The sequence below is a fragment of the Heterodontus francisci genome, unplaced genomic scaffold (genome assembly GCF_036365525.1).
Source record: "Heterodontus francisci isolate sHetFra1 unplaced genomic scaffold, sHetFra1.hap1 HAP1_SCAFFOLD_2360, whole genome shotgun sequence".
Taxonomy (NCBI): domain Eukaryota; kingdom Metazoa; phylum Chordata; class Chondrichthyes; order Heterodontiformes; family Heterodontidae; genus Heterodontus; species Heterodontus francisci.
In genome coordinates this window covers 1-16,862 of record NW_027140607.1, presented here as the reverse complement: position 1 = coordinate 16,862, position 16,862 = coordinate 1, and the positions used below count along the sequence as shown (strand labels likewise).

The window sequence follows — 16,862 nt, the reverse complement described above, 5'->3', positions numbered from 1 at the left end:
ACCTCCTTGCGAAGGGTTCAAAATGCATTCACAGAAGTATAGAACCTGGAGGGAATGAGGGTTGGAGGGGAGAAGAGGGAAGAGGAAGGAGAGCGCTCAGGGCATGCTTGCAGCTCTCTCCCTATCCCCAAAGCCTTGCGCTTTTCTTCCTTTGTTCGTCTTTATGTAGCCTTATATCTGCCCTCCATGCAATTCAAGCACTGACCATGCGAGTGTCCCGGAGATTGCTGCCACAGCTTGGTGTCAAAGATAAATGTTGGGAGTCCAATGCTGGCTCCAGTCAGCCATGTCTTTTATCTGTCCTTACAATTGTTTTTTTTTTTTTAAACAACTTTTTAAAAAAATAGGAATTCGATAAAATAAAACAAAACACAATAGTTCAAAAGGAGCATTTATTAATAGCATTTGTGGCAAATTGGTATGATGCAACATGGTGAGGTGTAGACAGTACACACAGCCAATCCATCCTAATTCAATAATTACATAGTGCTCATCCAGGCACATTAACAACTGACATTATTGTTGGCAATCAGCAATAAGAAAAATTAAGAAACCTTTAAAAGTAACTGATACCATGTGTTCAGGGTGTACGTTAGCTGTCAACCAACAGAGGTCACAATCCCACTGTTCTGACCAGCAGAAAATCCTCTTTTGAATTGACGTTTACTGTGAAACATTACATTAGTGCAGTCTTACCACTGAGTGGCACCATTGAGCAGTAACTCACCAAGGCTCCTTAGACAGCACCTTCCAAACCCACAACCTCTACCAACTAGAAGGACCAGGGTATCAGATGCATGGGAACACCACCACCTGCAAGTTCCCCTCCAAGCCTCACACATCCTGACTTGGAACTATATCGCCGTTCCTTCACTGTCACGGAGTCAAAATCCTGGAACTCCCTTCCTAACAGCACTGTGGGTGTACCTACCCCACACGGACTGCAGCGGTTCAAGAAGGCAGCTCACCACCACCTTCTCAAGGGCAATTAGGGATAGGCAATAAATGCTGGCCTGGCCAGCGTCGCCCACATCCCATGAATGAATTTTTTAAAACTAACATGTTGTGCCTACATTGGTTGCTGCCGTATTGTATTGCATGCTCTGATACTTCTGCCACTGGGGTGACAGTGCAACAAATGGAGATCTTACTCATCTGGCAATTCCTAAACAAACAAATCAAACCAAAAAAAAAAATGCTGGTAGCTCACTTGGTAAATTCACTGCCTGGTGTGACACTGAGGTAGATCGATTAGGAAGATCCCAGTTTCAGAATCCTGGTCTATGTATGCTGTGTTAACTAATGTTGACTGATGTGACAGTAGGGGAAGGTTGCACTTATCCTCTGAACTCAGTGGGGAGAAAGAAAAGTCAGACAGTGACCAGACGGCTGGAAACTGCATGCGTGTAGATATCACGAGGATAGCACTGGACTTGGCTGCATTGCTCCAATGTCAGAGGTTATCTAAGGGAGAAGGATTTTTGAAAAAAACAATATTCTCCATTTCCTGACATTATCTAAACAAAGTGGCCTCGAAGTAGTAGTTTCTGGTACTGCTGCAATAACCCCAAATTCTTTCAAATTTAACCACAGCTAGCAGAGTATTGCTTTCTCAGCACCAGATAACATCCTTACCCAGCAGTGGAACAAGGAAAGACTTGCATTTCAAAACACCTTTTCAAACCTCAGGATGTCCCAAAGCCCTTTACAGCCAATAAAGTACTTTTGAAGTGTAGTCACTGATTTAATGCAGGGAAATGCAGTAGCCAATTTTCACACAGCAAGCTCCCACAAACAGCAATGTGATAATGAGCAGTTGATCTTTCAGTGATGTTGGTTGAGGGATAAATATTAACCCAGGACAATCCATAAAAATCCACAAATCCATTAAAACTATAGATTGCACAGCGTTCTACTTGTATAGCTATTACAAAAGATGGTCTCTATGATCAATAACTGATTACAAGCCACATGTCTGAGACCAGCATTGGATACAGATGGTCCCTCACCCTAGCTTGTGTAAAGATGTCTCCACTGTTGGCACTTAAAAACAAAATGGTGTATGAAAAGGACTTGTTCGGCTACAGAATGCAAGTATTGCAAATGGAAAACATACATAATGGTACAAAGACAATGACATAATGGGAGCTGGGCAGGGGGGAGGCCTTGACAAGTTTACTGAAAGACATTTAAGGAGATAGAATCATAGAAAGTTTAAGGCACAGAAAGAGGCCACTTGGCCCATCGCGTCTGTGCTGGCCGGAAAATGATCTACCTATTGGGGCGGCACAGTGGCGCAGTGGTTAGCACCGCAGCCTCACAGCTCCAGGGACCCGGGTTCGATTCTGGGTACTGCCTGTGTGGAGTTTGCAAGTTCTCCCTGTGTCTGCGTGGGTTTTCTCCGGGTGCTCCGGTTTCCTGCCAAAAGACTTGCAGGTTGGTAGGTAAATTGGCCATTATAAATTGTCACTAGTATAGGTAGGTGGTAGGGAAATATAGGGACAGGTGGGGATGTTTGGTAGGAATATGGGATTAGTGTAGGATTAGTATAAAAATGGGTGGTTGATGGTCGGCACAGACTCGGTGGGCCGAAGGGCCTGTTTCAGTGCTGTATCTCTAATCTAATCTAATATTACCTTCCAGCATTTGGTCCTTAGCCCTGCAGATTATAGCACTTGAGGTGCATATCCAGACTCCTTTTGAATGAGTTGAGGGTCTCTGCCTCAACTACTCTTTCAGGCAGTGAGTTCCAGACCATCACCACCCTTTGAGTGAAAAAGATTTTCCTCATCTCCCCTCTAATTTTTCTACCAATCACTTTAAATCTATGCCCCCTCGTCACTGCCTCTCTGCTAAGGTGAATAGACCCTTCACCTCCACTCTGTCCAGGCCCCTCAAAATTTTGTACATTTCAATCAGATTTCCCCTCAGCCTTCTCTGTTCCAAGGAGAACAACCCGGTCTATCCAATCTTTCCTCAGAGCTGCATTTTTCCAGTCCTGGCAACATCCTCGTAAATCTCCTCTATGATAGGTAAATTGGCCATTGTAAATTGCCCCCCCCCAAGTGTAGGTAGGTGGTAGGAGAATGGTGGGAATATGGGATTAATGTAGGATTAGTATAAATGGGTGGTTGTTGGTTGGCACAGACTCAGTGCGCCGAAGGGCCTGTTTCAGTGCTGTATCTCTCTATGACTCCATACCCTCTCTAGTGCAGTTACATCCTTTCTGTAATGAGGTGACCAGAACTGCACACAGTACTCAAGTTGCAGCCTAACCAATGATTTATACAGTTCCAGCATAACCTCCCTGCTCTTCTATTCTATACCTCGGCTAATAAAGGAAAGGATTCCATATGCCTTCTTAACCACCTTATCGACCTGTCCTGCTACCTTCAGAGATCTGTGGACATTCACTTCAAGGTCCCTCACTTCCTCTACACTTCTCAGTATTTTCCCATTAATCATGTATTCCTTTGCCTTGTTTGACCTCCCCAAATGCATCACCTCACACTTCTCCAAGTTGAATACCATTCGCCACTTTTCTGCCCATCTGACCAGACCATCAATATCTTCCTGCAGACTACAGCTATCCTCCTCGCTATCTACCACACGGCCAATCTTTGTGTCGGCTGCAAGCTTCTTGATTATACCCCCTACATTTACACCCAAATCATTAATATACAGATAGAAAACATACCCACCATTAATTTGATTTACTCCCCCACCCCGGCCCCCGCAAAATGAAACACAAGCAGAGATGATTATCAGGAATATCAAAGCTTGATGATAATTGCAACTGTGATAAGACACAACACTCTCAACTCCCCTGCTCCCTAGTTCTCCAGTACTCAAATTCCTTCTGTCACAAAGGAGGAGGAGAGAGAAAAGAGATAGAAAAGGCTTGCATTTATATAGCACCTTTCACAACCTCCAAAGCTCTTTACAGCCAATGAAGTACTTCTGAAGTGTGGTCACTGTTGTAATGCAGGAAACGCAGCAGCCAATTTGCAGACAGCAAGCTCCCACAAACAGCAAGGTGACTAGTTAATCTGTTTTATTTTAGTGATGTTGATTGAGGGATGAGTATGGGTGCAGGACACTGGGGAGAACTCCCCAACATCAACCCCCGCCCCACCCCCCCCGCAACTTCTTCAAATTAGTGCATTGGGATCTTTTATGGCCACCCGAGGGGGCAGATGGGGCTTCAGTTTAACATCTCATCGAAAAGAAGGACCCGCCAACAGTGCAGCACTCCTCAGTATTGCACCAAGAAGGTCAGCCTAGAATTTGTGCTCAAGTCTCCGGAGTAGGAACTTGAACCCACAACCTTCTGACTCAGAGGTGAGAGTGCAACCCACAGAGCCACAGCTGACTGATATAAAAAAACAGCAACTCACAGGAGACTGCCAATTTTTGGCCCATCTCATACTTACTGGTATGACAAGAGGGGCCTTCATATTATTATTTACAACAAGAAATGAGAGAACCAAGAGAGAGTGCCATTGTATAAATGTGCAACAGCAAGGCAAGATGATAAAGGGATGAGGAACATTGCTCAATCTGGTCTCCTAGGTACCATGTGTCGCACTAACATGCAATAAAATAAAATTTAAGAGTATGCAGGGGCTTCACCTCTCACTCCCCTTCCCCCAACTCAACCCCAAAATCACTGGCTGAAATGCATTAAGCTATCAGGCTCCAGAGAAGAACATGAACCACACCTGTTCGGACTAAAAGATTCAATATACAAACACACACACCCCACACACACATTGTTGTGAAATATCTGTTCCAAACAGTTCTAGGATGTGTGTACTGGGCTGGCTCGAAAAGCTTTGAGGCAGATTCAAACACTGACTTCATTCCAGTCCATGCTGGCCATAAAAAGAAAATACAAAGTAAACCTGCTCACAGCAGTCTGGACGAGGATTTTAAACCCAAAATGTTTCCAAGTACAGCCCGAACTACAGATACTTGGCTAGAAATGAGGTTCAAGCCAACAATTCAATCAAGCTGTGCTGGGAATGGCCCAAGATTGGAAGTCAGAGTTACAAACTTCCACATAGGGAGAGAGAGAAAGAGGCTCCGTGGTACCTCTCGCTGAGCCATGCACACCGGGCAGGTTCCACTGTTGATCCCCGGACTGTAGGGAGGTGGTTGAGCCAATGGCTAAAAATGGCTTCCACACCTAGGTTAGACAGAGAGAGGGAGTGTTTGGGAGGGCAGGGGTGGGGAACTGCCCAGAGTGTGTGTATGTGTATGTGTGTGCGTGTGTGCGTGCGCGTGTGTATGTATGTATGTATGTATGTATGTGTGTGTGTGTGTGTGTGTATATATATATATATATATATATATATATATATACACACACGTACATTCAGCTCAGCTGTGATGCACCCTGCAGTCAAAGAGGCTGCCAAAATTCACCATTAAGGCTCAAATGGTGCTTGCGTGAGGTACTGAAGGGCCTCTGGGACTGTACCCCAGCAAGGACACAACACCTTCAGGACAGAAAAAAACAAAAGGAATCTTTGCACACACCCAATGGTGACAGGATTTTCCAAAATACAAATACATTTCATTGAGGTGAGGGGGGGCCTGCTTCGTGTCAAATTCCCTCTGCTGTGATATTGTGGGGGGGTGGGGGGGGGTGGAAATGGTGCACAAAATGCCTGTTCCCATATAAACAAGAGAGCATTGAGACACCATGAAATGTCCAGGTATCCCACTTTCTGAGCCATTGAGAGGCAGCAATTCAGCTGAATACACAAACCCTTTTTCATGATAATAAAAAGTGGATTTGATCCAGTCGTGGGCTGGTTGCACAGTTAAATGGCCAAGTGATGGTTTAATTACACACTGAGCTGCAGGGAGGAAGAAAACCCACCTTTAATCGGCGACGATCCCCAACTGAGCCTTGCAGCAGATTTGTTCACGTTGGTACAAGACAGCGTTCACGAAGAGTAAGGATGTCAGAGCGTTTCACCCCTGCCATGCAATGTCGCTCGCCATTTAGGACCAGCCATCTTCAGCATCAACACCACCCCCTCGCCCCCCATGAAAGCTGCATTCATCTGACTTGGACCAAATGCATTTGAATTGTCAGATGTATTAGCCACCGTGAAAGTGTTTTAAAGGACATTATTCAGATAGTGCCCTATTAAACCAGACAATCAGGAAGTTGGGGGGGAAAAAAAAAGAGGACTGAAACATCTTGTCAACGGACATGATTCCAAATGTCTCAAAGTGGTAATCTTAAGGAGCCCAGGGGTGAAGGATGAGATGTAGTTTGTAAAAACAATATCACTTTGATGCCGCTTCTACAGGTTATCAAAAAGGAAAGTTAAGAAAATGAAAAATTAAAAGTTCAGAAAATCATCGCTTTGGTACCCGCCGTGGATCCCTTCCATTGCTAAGGGTGGTGGTTGCCGGGGTGGAGCTGGATGTGGCCACTGTCTGGTTATTCCCTGGGCCGCGTCCATTGCCTCTTCCACCTGCTGGTGGTGGCTGATGATTCGTGTTGCTGGAGGAAGCTCCACCTGAGCCAGCAGCATTCAGACTGTCGTTACCTGGAGCGACGGGAACAAGGAACAAAACCAAATAACAACAACGTCGCAAGTGAGAAAGGTTTCCCTTTATGGGTGATTTGGGCAACTTTCTCCTCCCCCCCCTCCCCCAGCCCCCAAACACCCCACCCCTAACTACCTGTCAGTGTGAGAGGAAGGCATTTAGTTTGCTCCCATGGCTGGTACAGAGTTGGCAGCTCTTGGTGACTGCCTAAGATCATCCAATTGCAACTCTGCCCTCCATCCTGCTGAGGGCTTTCTGCTCAGTGCTTTCCTCCTCAACATAGGCCAGTTCAAAGACTGAGTGAAGCAGAACTCGAAAGCTGCCTCCATCAACACTTTAGTGCTTGGTGAACATCCAGCTAATACATAAAGCTGCTGAATGCCAGCAATTTTAGAATCCATTAGGCATTTCTTTTTTGTGCTTGGTCAGCAATGTGAGGGATGTTAGGAGCAGGGAGCAAAACTTCTTGTACCCAGTGTCACGAGTCTACAGAGAAATTGCAGAGCATTTTTTCCTGGACTCAGCACAATGCAAAGCCACTGGGCCAGAAGCCAGCTTACTCCACGCCAAGACCATACTCTGTGCAACAGATGTGCCCAGTCTGCCAGCCCTCTGCCAGGACAGCAACACAAGCATGGCTGGCTGGCACCTTGAGGTGTATGCCAGGAATACACAAGCCGGATGCAGCTGTACCTCAAAGTTCTGCATTAATCCACAAAAAGTTCACACAGGATATGAGCAACACAGCTTCACACATCACACAGTCACGTGTGGAACCCTCTCCCATTGCCTGGCACGGATTCACTTTTACACAAGAGACCAGAGAGCTCAAGGGCTTCGCAGCTACAGGAGCTTGCCCATTAGCAGAGCAGCCCCCACCCATTTTTTCAGGTGAACTTTGCGCTCAAGTAAAACATGCCAATACAAGGAAGTGGAACACTTTTTTCGACTCATCACTCAAGTTAGGCATAGCACAGGCAGCTGCGGAACCAAAACAGCCAACGTGCCAAAACCCCAAGCCCTACTGCACCTGGGTGACATCATTCTGTTTTCCCACACCAGCTATTCTATGGCCTGTCTGAGTGAGATTGCCAACATAGTGCCCACTCAGAACCAGACTGACTGTCCAAATACATTTCATATTGAAACCTTACAGCCCCCTCAGTCTGAGCTGGAATCCAATCCAGGTCGCAGATGAAAAAGCAGTAAATAAAGAGGGAAGCAAGACTTGCATTTATATAGTGTTTTTCACCACCGCATGATGTCCCAAAGCACTTTACAGCCAATTAAATACTTCTGAAGTGTTGTCACTGGAGTAATGTTGGAAATATGGCAGCCAATTTGCGCACAGCAAGCTCCCACAAACAACAGTTTGACAATGACCAGAGAATCTGTTTTCAGTGATGTTGGTTGAGGGAACCAGACTTGCAAGTAAACGAGCAAAGATTACATTTACTTTTTAAGCAGTTGCTTTACATAGTCTCCAGTATCATACAGCAGTGCATTAATACTTTGATGAGTTATGCCAACAATTAGAAGAATTGACAGTAATTTCCTGATGTCTGTAGGGTTTGCTGGACAGACTTGCATTTCTATAGCGCCTTTCATGACCTCAGGACATGCGAAAGCACTTCACAGCCAATGAAGTACTTTTGAAGCGTAGTGACCATTGTAATGGAAGAAATACAGCAGCCAATTTGCGCACAGCAAGCTCCCACAAAGAGCAACAATGTAAATGACCGGATCATCTGTTTTAGTGATGTTGGTTGAGGGATAAATATTGGCCCCAGGACACCGGAGAGAATTCCCCCTGCTCTTCTTCAAAATAGTGGCCGTGGGATCTTTCATGTCCACCCAAGGCGCCAGACGGGGCTTTGGTTTAACATCTTATCTAAAGGATGGCATCTCTGACAGTGCAGCGCTCCCCGAGTACTGCCCCCTCCAACAGTGTGGAATACTGTGGGTCCTTTAATGCAGGTACTCACCAGTAGTCACAGAGGCTGTTGAAGTCACTGGGACAGTTGTAGAAGTACTACCTTGTTCAGCCGGGGTCTTAAAAAGAAGGAAACAGTGCTCAGGTTTAACTGGCTCATTCAGAAACATACTTACATAATTAGCTACTGGAATTCTTTCCACTGCGCTCTCATTACACAGATCACCAGCTTGGGGTTTTGTCTTCCTCTCCTACTACCACCACCACCATCCCCCCATTATCCATCTCACTGTCCTGCTCTACCCCCCCACCAAACACACAATCTACAAACATACAAAACTGAGTGGCAGGAATAGACCAGTTGAACCATCAAGCCTGCCCCACATCGCAGAGCATCGTGACTGAACACCCTCCATTTAGGGGTCACCCTCAGCCTCGCAGTAATGTAATCTCCTGGGAAAGACAATAAACCTCATCTCAATTGACAACTGAAAACCGATTCAGTAGTTTAATCACGTAAAATTAACTGCATTTTCTCTCACCAGGTACAACACAAGCTGTTCCACAAGCTCCATCAAAAGCATTCAATGGCAGGTTGCTGGGTGGAATATGCAAGAGTCGCCCACTCAGCATCTCCCCAAATCTGCCCCTGCAACCCAGAAGATTTTACGACTGCCGCACTCAGCCCTGGTGACAGTGTGTGCCTGATGGCATTGGGATACAGATGCACTGAAACCATGTCATACACACCAGGAGGAGCCCAGCTTCCACCACAGGCCTGTGCTGAGTTAGCTGATTGCAACAGGAAGTGAGGTTAGCAGTGCTACAGTTGGCCTTGGCATCCAGATTAGGGAGGGGTAATCAGTCAGGGTTGTCATGCCTGATTGCTCACCAGTGACCTCTGCTGGAATGGTGGGTGTGTGGCCATCAGGCAACAAAAGGCTTAGCCTCAGCTGAGAGGTTTCCCCTTCCTACTGCCCTGTGGTTGAATAGGCAGACCCGCAGGCGACAAATGGAACTTGGGCGAGGTGGGGATGCACCTGTTGACCTGTAATCCAGCAAAACATCAACACCTCCAGGAGAGGAGGCAAGGTGAGAAAACTGGCAAGGTAACAAAAAAGGGAATGTTGCCACTGACACCACCTGCAGAAATGTAACCCATAATGGCAGGGGAGGCATTGAATGAAAACAGCAGCAACCTGACCCGAAAGGTCAGACTTACAGGTTTGTTCTGTGAAGATGCCTGGGACATATACTCAGGATTGGGGTCACTGAAATTCGGCACTTCTGAATACTGCATACAAAACCTGAAATGGAGCACAGAAGTTATTACATGTCGCTATAATCTTGCACGCTTGCACAGTGCACGCCCACTGTCTCAGCCCATCCACCAGTTTTCAGTCCAATGCAGTCCTTGGAAGTGGGACTTGAACTCACAACCTTCTGAGTCAAAGGGGAGAGTGCTACCCACTGAGCCACAGCTGTCAAAACTAGTAGACCAGTCACCTAGAGCCACCATGGAGCGCCTCTTCATGGGTGACCTAAAAACAGCACTGACTCCTGGTCTCTATTGAGTGAGGAGATAGGTCAATTGTTGGAACACTACAATCAGCTTCTGTGTCAGTAAAGTGAACTCTACCCTCCTCAGAAGTGCAGAGATTTGAAAGGCTGCCTGTCTATTAGCTTTTACCTTGCCCTCCAATTTTCTACCCTTCCAGTATTTATCCAATTCCCCTTTTGAAAGTTACTATTGAATCTGCTTCCACCGCCCTTTCGGGCAGCGTGTTCCAGATCACAACAATTCGCTGCGTTAAAAAAAAAAATTCTCATCAGTACAGAATCTCCCAAATAAGCTCATTTTTGCAGCCTTTGGGCACCGAACTGGGGAGAGGGGTGTCCCTGCTGGGAAATGATACAGATTTGTCCAAGGGGTATCACAGGACAAAATAGGAGAAAAAAGTGACAGGTTTTCTTCTGGAAGAGAGTATGTCCCCATTTTAAAACAGAAGGCACCTTTCGTTCACCTTCCCTTTGTCTGGGTTTTCTAGGCTATGACACCAGCTCTGCTCAAGCCGATTGCTGGAAGTGCACAAGTGCAACCTGACCATTACAGCATCCCCACCCCCCGCCTTCCCAATAACCCTTCCCCTTCCTGTGGGGAAATGGCACCTCCCTCCAATAACCCAACTGAGATCAGCAACCAGGTGAGTAGGCTGCTGGTGAATACAAACCCACTTCCAACCTCTCTATTGACTCTACATTGAAGCTTCAATATGTATCAGCACTTGCTGAAACTTCCCAAAGTTTATCCAAACCATTAGATCAGAGGGAGGCAACCAAAGGAGCACAGCAGGAACCCAGATGACATTTCCCAGTATTAAGGCAGACAACTTACTCTCCTACTTTCTGGAGGTCTCCTCCTCTCCCTGTGTAGAGTGTCAGACATCCTTTCCAAATCGAGGCATATCTGCGAGAGACAACACAGATGTTCTATAAAATTAATCATTTGTCCTAAAATCTGAAACTTTCTCCGTTCAAAACCATTTATGCCACCAGTTTGCTGCCGAGTCGAGCTGGCGGGATGGGGCCAGAACCAGCTAACACAGAGGGCTCTGAATCTTAGGCCATGTCAATGGCGCATGGGAGGGGTGACCACTATTAAATCACAGACAAAGTGGCTTTCATACTGTCCTTTCACCTTTCAGGCTGGAGTGATATGAGGAGATCCTCCTTCACACAGGGCAATCAATATGTGGAATATTCCCCCACATAGTGTTGTGGAAGCAAAACCCCCAGAATAATTTAACAAACAATTCAATGCGACAATAGGAGGGAGAGGAGGCGTTAGGGTCTTTGGATTGATGAACTGAGAAAGGTTGAATGGCCTTCCTCATCCATAATTATCATGATCTTGTGACATCATCTCTGCTGGGCATTGGCACTGTACATCCAACATAGGCACTTTTATTTTGAGGGGTGAACAAACCAACACCAATGGACAAATGTCCTCATCTTGCAGATGTGTGAATTTTATCTCCCATTTCACAGGACAGTCATTATTCAAATATATTTGACTCTAGGATTATGGGGAAGGCAGGAGCTGGGAGTGACTCAACTAGGCCCTGTATGAAACAAGTAAGGTTGTTTGTGACTCTTCAAATAACTGAAAACAAGAGCTCTCGTGATGGCTTGATCATAGCAGTGGCTAGTATAGCACTAAGCTATACAGACCAGGTCTGATTCCCAGTCTGTGGCTGATCTCAGGTAATGTTGGGATTCTATAACAAGCCTCAGAACCCCTGGTTTAAAGAGGGGAAAGGGAAGTTGGTCGGGGATCCCATTAACCAGCAAACCCTGTTGGAAGGTGCTAGTATGGCTATCAGGTGAGGACAGGATCACACTTGCCTGCAACGCCCGTTACAGTTGGTTAACCTGCTGATACTCAGTCCAGGCTCAACACAAATAACTGGGGGAGCACCATGACGACAAGCACTACAGCAGCCCAAGGAGAAGGCCCACAACCATCTCAGGAGAATGAGGAATGGGCAGTAAATGCAGCCTTGCCTCCATTGCCCAGATTCAGGTAACAAAAAAATTCTGGCACTCAGGTGAGCTAGAAGGGGCACCCGATACCCTTTGAAGTGTTAGTCCAACAGGTGTCAACTAGTTGAGGAGGAGACGAATAAAGCCTGCACTATAACAATGATTAGCATTCATAGTATAGCAAATGTTTGCTCCAGCTTTATCAGGTCTTGTTAAACAAAGCGAGTTACCCTCTGGTCAATCGGATGATATCTCCAGCCTGAATCAGACTTCCCACATCATCCCACACAGATATGTTGATGCTGCCGGTTTTATCAGCCACTTTACATGTCCTGACTTCGTGTCCATCCTTCGTTTTGGTCACTCGTCCTAAAGAACAAGAAACACAATGACAGACAACCCAGCAGCATTCACACGAGGACTTAAAACACATGCCAGGGATGTTTTTCTTCAAAATTCCATTTATTTTCTCTCCTGCTTCTGACTTCCTGCACCATTCCCAACCAAGGGTGCAAACAGGGAACTTCTTTTCTCCCCAAAAATGAAATTACAGGCATCTGGACAAACAACTTTGGGTTCCCCAAACCAGTTCATTAATACCATACAAGGAAGGGAACTTGCTACCCCTACGAGGTCTTGCTTACATGTGACTGCAGTGTCACACTATGCAGTTGACCTTAAATGCCTACTCAGGGCAACGAAGGGTGGAAAGATCCTAGTCTCAACTGGTGGTATGCTCAGAGTTTGTTAATTTCAACAAATCTATCATCATCCTGCTAAAACGTCCATCGAGAAAAGACAGGATTGGATTTATCTGTGATCAGTGATGGGGAAGCTTCTAGCAACCATTATTAATTTTGTCCTGAATTATCACTTGGGCAAACGCAGGTTAATTAAGGAAAGCCAGCATGGATTCAAGGGTAAATCGTGTTTAACTAACTTGCTGGAGTTAACAGAGAGGGTTGATGAGGGCAATGCTGTTGATGTGGTGTACATGGACTTCCAAAAGGTGTTTGATACAGTGCCACACAACAGACTTGTGAGCAAACTTGTAGCTCATGGAATAAAAGGGACAGTAGCAACATGGATATGAAATTGGCTTAGTGACAGGAAACAAAGAGTAGTGGTTAATGGATGTTTTTCAGGCTGGAGGAAGGTTTGTACTGGAGTTCCCCAGGGATCAGTGTTGGGACCCTTGCTTTTCCAGATATATATTAATGACCCAGACCTTGGTGTACAGGGCACAATTTCAAAGTTTGCAGATGATATGAAACTTGGAAGCATTGTGAACTGTGAGGAACATAGTGCAGAACTTCAAAAGGAAATAGACAAGTTGGTGAAATGGGTGGACAAGCAGCAGATTAAATGTTAATGCAGAGAAGCATGGGGATTCATTTTGGTAGGAAGAATGCAGAGAGACAGTATAAAATAAAGGGTACAATTCTAAAGGGTGTGCAAGAGCAGAGGGACCTGGGTGTAAACGTGTATAAGTTATTGAAGGCGGCAGGACAGGTTGAGAGCGCGGTTAATAAAACACACAACGTCCTCGGCTTTATTAATAGGGGCATAGAGTACAAAAGCAAGGAAGTTGTGTTAAATTTGTATAAAACACTGGTTCGGTCTCAACTGGAGTATTGCGTCCATTCCTGGGCACTTCTTTTCTTTTTCTTTCTTTTGGGCCTCCTTATCTCGATAGACAATGGATATGCGCCTGGAGGTGGTCAGTGGTTTGTGAAGCAGCGCCTGGAGTGGCTATAAAGGCCAATTCTGGAGTAACAGGCTCTTCCACAGGTGCTGCAGAGAAATTTGTTTGTTGGGGCTGTTGCACAGTTGGCTCTCCCCTTGCGCCTCTGTCTTTTTTCCTGCCAACTACTAAGTCTCTTCGACTCGCCACAATTTAGCCCTGTCTTTATGGCTGCCCGCCAGCTCTGGCGAATGCTGGCAACTGACTCCCACGACTTGTGATCAATGTCACACGATTTCATGTCGCGTTTGCAGACGTCTTTATAACGGAGACATGGACGGCCGGTGGGTCTGATACCAGTGGCGAGCTCGCTGTACAATGTGTCTTTGGGGATCCTGCCATCTTCCATGCGGCTCACATGGCCAAGCCATCTCAAGCGCCGCTGACTCAGTAGTGTGTATAAGCTGGGGATGTTGGCCGCTTCAAGGACTTCTGTGTTGGAGATATAGTCCTGCCACCTGATGCCAAGTATTCTCCGAAGGCAGCGAAGATGGAATGAATTGAGACGTCGCTCTTGGCTGGCATACGTTGTCCAGGCCTCGCTACCTGGGCACTAAACTTTAGGAAAGAGGTGAGGGCATTAGAGAGAGTACAGAAAAGATTCACGAGAATGGTTCCAGGGATGAGGAACTTCAGTTATGAAGATAGATTGGAGAAGTTAGAACTATTTTTCTTGGAGAAGAGAAGGCTGAGTGGTGATTTGATAGAGGTGTTTAAAATCCTGAGGGATCTGGACAGAGTAGATAGAGAGAAATTGGTGAAATGATTGAGGACGAGGGGGCAAAAGAAGTAATGGTGACATGAGGAAAAACGTTTTCACACAGCGAGTGATTAGGGTCTGGATTGCGCTGCCTGAGAGTGTGGTAGAGGCAGATTCAATCGAGCCATTCAAGAGGGAATTGGTTTGTTATCTGAAAAGGAAGAATGTGCAGGGCTATGGGGAGAAAGCAGAATAGCACTAGGTAAACTGCTCTTTCAGAGAACCAGCGCAAACAGGACGGGCTGAATGGCCTCCTTCTGTGCTGTAACAATTCTGTCATTCTGAGATACCGTTGGGGGGGGGGGGGGGGAAGAGAAATATGAAAAAAATTATTTCCTTCACTTACCTATTTCCAGAACAATAAAGAGGAGATTCAGGTTTTTTAAACCAGCTTTGATATCCTTCACGTAAGTGTCGTTTGACATCCTCTCTCCCACACATACAGAATCTGAATTATTCTGCAGCTACAAACTTGAGCCAACAAGTTGAAAGGGTCAGACTCAGAAGAACACATGCAAATCACTGGCTGAGCTTACAGGGAAGGACCAACTCTTCCTCCTACAAAATAAATCCACAAACCCTCCCCCCAGAGCCACTGTAAACACTGCATGAGGTGACTGAGGCCTCAGATGTTGCTCTACTTCTCTCCCCCAATGCCTAACGCCACCAATTTCCCCGATAACACGATCACTTCAACTCTCACTCCCTCTCACTCGCCTCCGGAACAACCTCTGACAGGCAGCATCTCTGACCAATCAGAAATCGGACTCCGCCTTCACCTCCTGCCTGGATGGCCGCGTTTCCGACCAAACGCTGGTGGACAGGGGCGGGACATCCTTTGGTGCCTTCACCGCCCGAGTGTTACCGGAAAGACCCGAGCTCCGGCGTGTGAGCGGTGACTGGGCTACCGCGGTTCGAGGTGCCATGCCGTTTGATACTGTCCCTCGCCTGGATTATTGACAACATCACTACAAGAGGAGGGCACCACTAATGTGCTGCATTCCAACTAAAAAAGCTCAAAATAAAACGAAATAAATTATTATCTTGTCAATAACAACAACTTGCATTTGTATAGCGTGTTTAACGTGGTCAGACAGAGATTAGACACCAGATACCGGGACAGGTGTTGCAAAAGCTCGGTCAAAGAGGGAGTTTTAAGGAGCGTCTTAAAGGAAAAGAGAGGAGAGGTTTAGGGAGGGAATTCCAGAGCTTGGGGCCCAGGCTGCCAATGGCGGAGCAATGGAAATCGGGGCGGGGGGGATACGCAAAAGGCTGGAATCGGAGGAGCGTAGGAGGTTACAGAGATGGGGGGGAGGCGAGGAGGCCATGGAGGGATCTGGAAACAAGGATGAGAATTTTAAAATCAAGGCGTTGCTTAACCAGGAGCCAATGTAGGTCAGCAAGCACAGGGGTGAGTGGGCCTTTCAAGTTTGGTCATGGGCAGCAGAGTTTTGGATGAGCTGAAGTTTATGGATCTCATAAGTGTATTGTCCTCATCACTCATGATACAAGTAATGTCATGTGGTGCCCACCAGGTGTGGAAGGTCTCCAACATGTTGTTAGGTACCACATGGTCCCTCTCCACAGACAACAGGGCACACACAAGGCTACAAAACAGGCATCCAGAGGGGGGAGGGATGTGAATTCTTGTAGACATGTGAAATTGCAAAACTATGATACCTCGAGCATTATGGAGATTATTTGCAAGTTTTATTGTTTCCCCACATTTTATTCCACCCCCTCTCCACCCATTTCAGTATAAGGATTTACTGTTTTTAATTGGTTGTAAGGCACTTTGAGATGTCTTGAGGTCATGAAAGGTGCTATATAAATGTAAGTTCTTTACTTGGGTGTCATGGTGAACTGCAATGGACATTAGTGTTGTTTTAGTCAACTAAAATAAGGTAGATTTATTTCATCAACTAAATTAAAACTAAACTTCAAAATCCAGAGGTGAGACCGATATTTAAATTATTTCTGGGACTAAAACATCCTTTTAGAAAAGATTTGAAGTAATTGTTTCAAGTTTCAATGCCCGGTTTATCATTGCTTGGACCCTCGTGCGGCTGTTTTTGAAACATGAATTTTGAAAAGAACATAAATAGAGGAAGCAAAAAAACTACATTTTTCCAAGAATTAAACTAAAATTTGGGAACAAAAGACAGGATTACAAGTAGAACAAAATTTCTTCTGAAGATCATAAAGAAATGAAAACCAAAATTAGAGACAAGGCAAAAAAATAAAGTTAAAACTATTTCTAGGATGAAAACAAAACTGATAGCAACTTCCCAAAATCCAATCACATGATTTGG

General features: G+C 45.7%; 1 protein-coding gene across 1 annotated transcript; it reads right to left on the bottom strand.

Annotated features, from left to right (window-relative positions):
* Positions 1 to 378: 378 nt before the first annotated feature.
* On the bottom strand, positions 379 to 15,309 carry LOC137360245 (SOSS complex subunit B2-like). The gene is made up of 6 exons (XM_068025754.1): positions 14,897 to 15,309; positions 12,277 to 12,415; positions 10,899 to 10,970; positions 9,726 to 9,810; positions 8,556 to 8,622; positions 379 to 6,569 (listed from the first exon to the last, which is right to left on the bottom strand). The coding sequence occupies exons 1-6, from the start codon at positions 14,973 to 14,975 to the stop codon at positions 6,376 to 6,378; spliced, it is 636 nt and encodes a 211-aa protein (XP_067881855.1). The 5' UTR covers positions 14,976 to 15,309; the 3' UTR covers positions 379 to 6,375.
* Between the last annotated feature and the right edge of the window lie 1,553 nt (positions 15,310 to 16,862).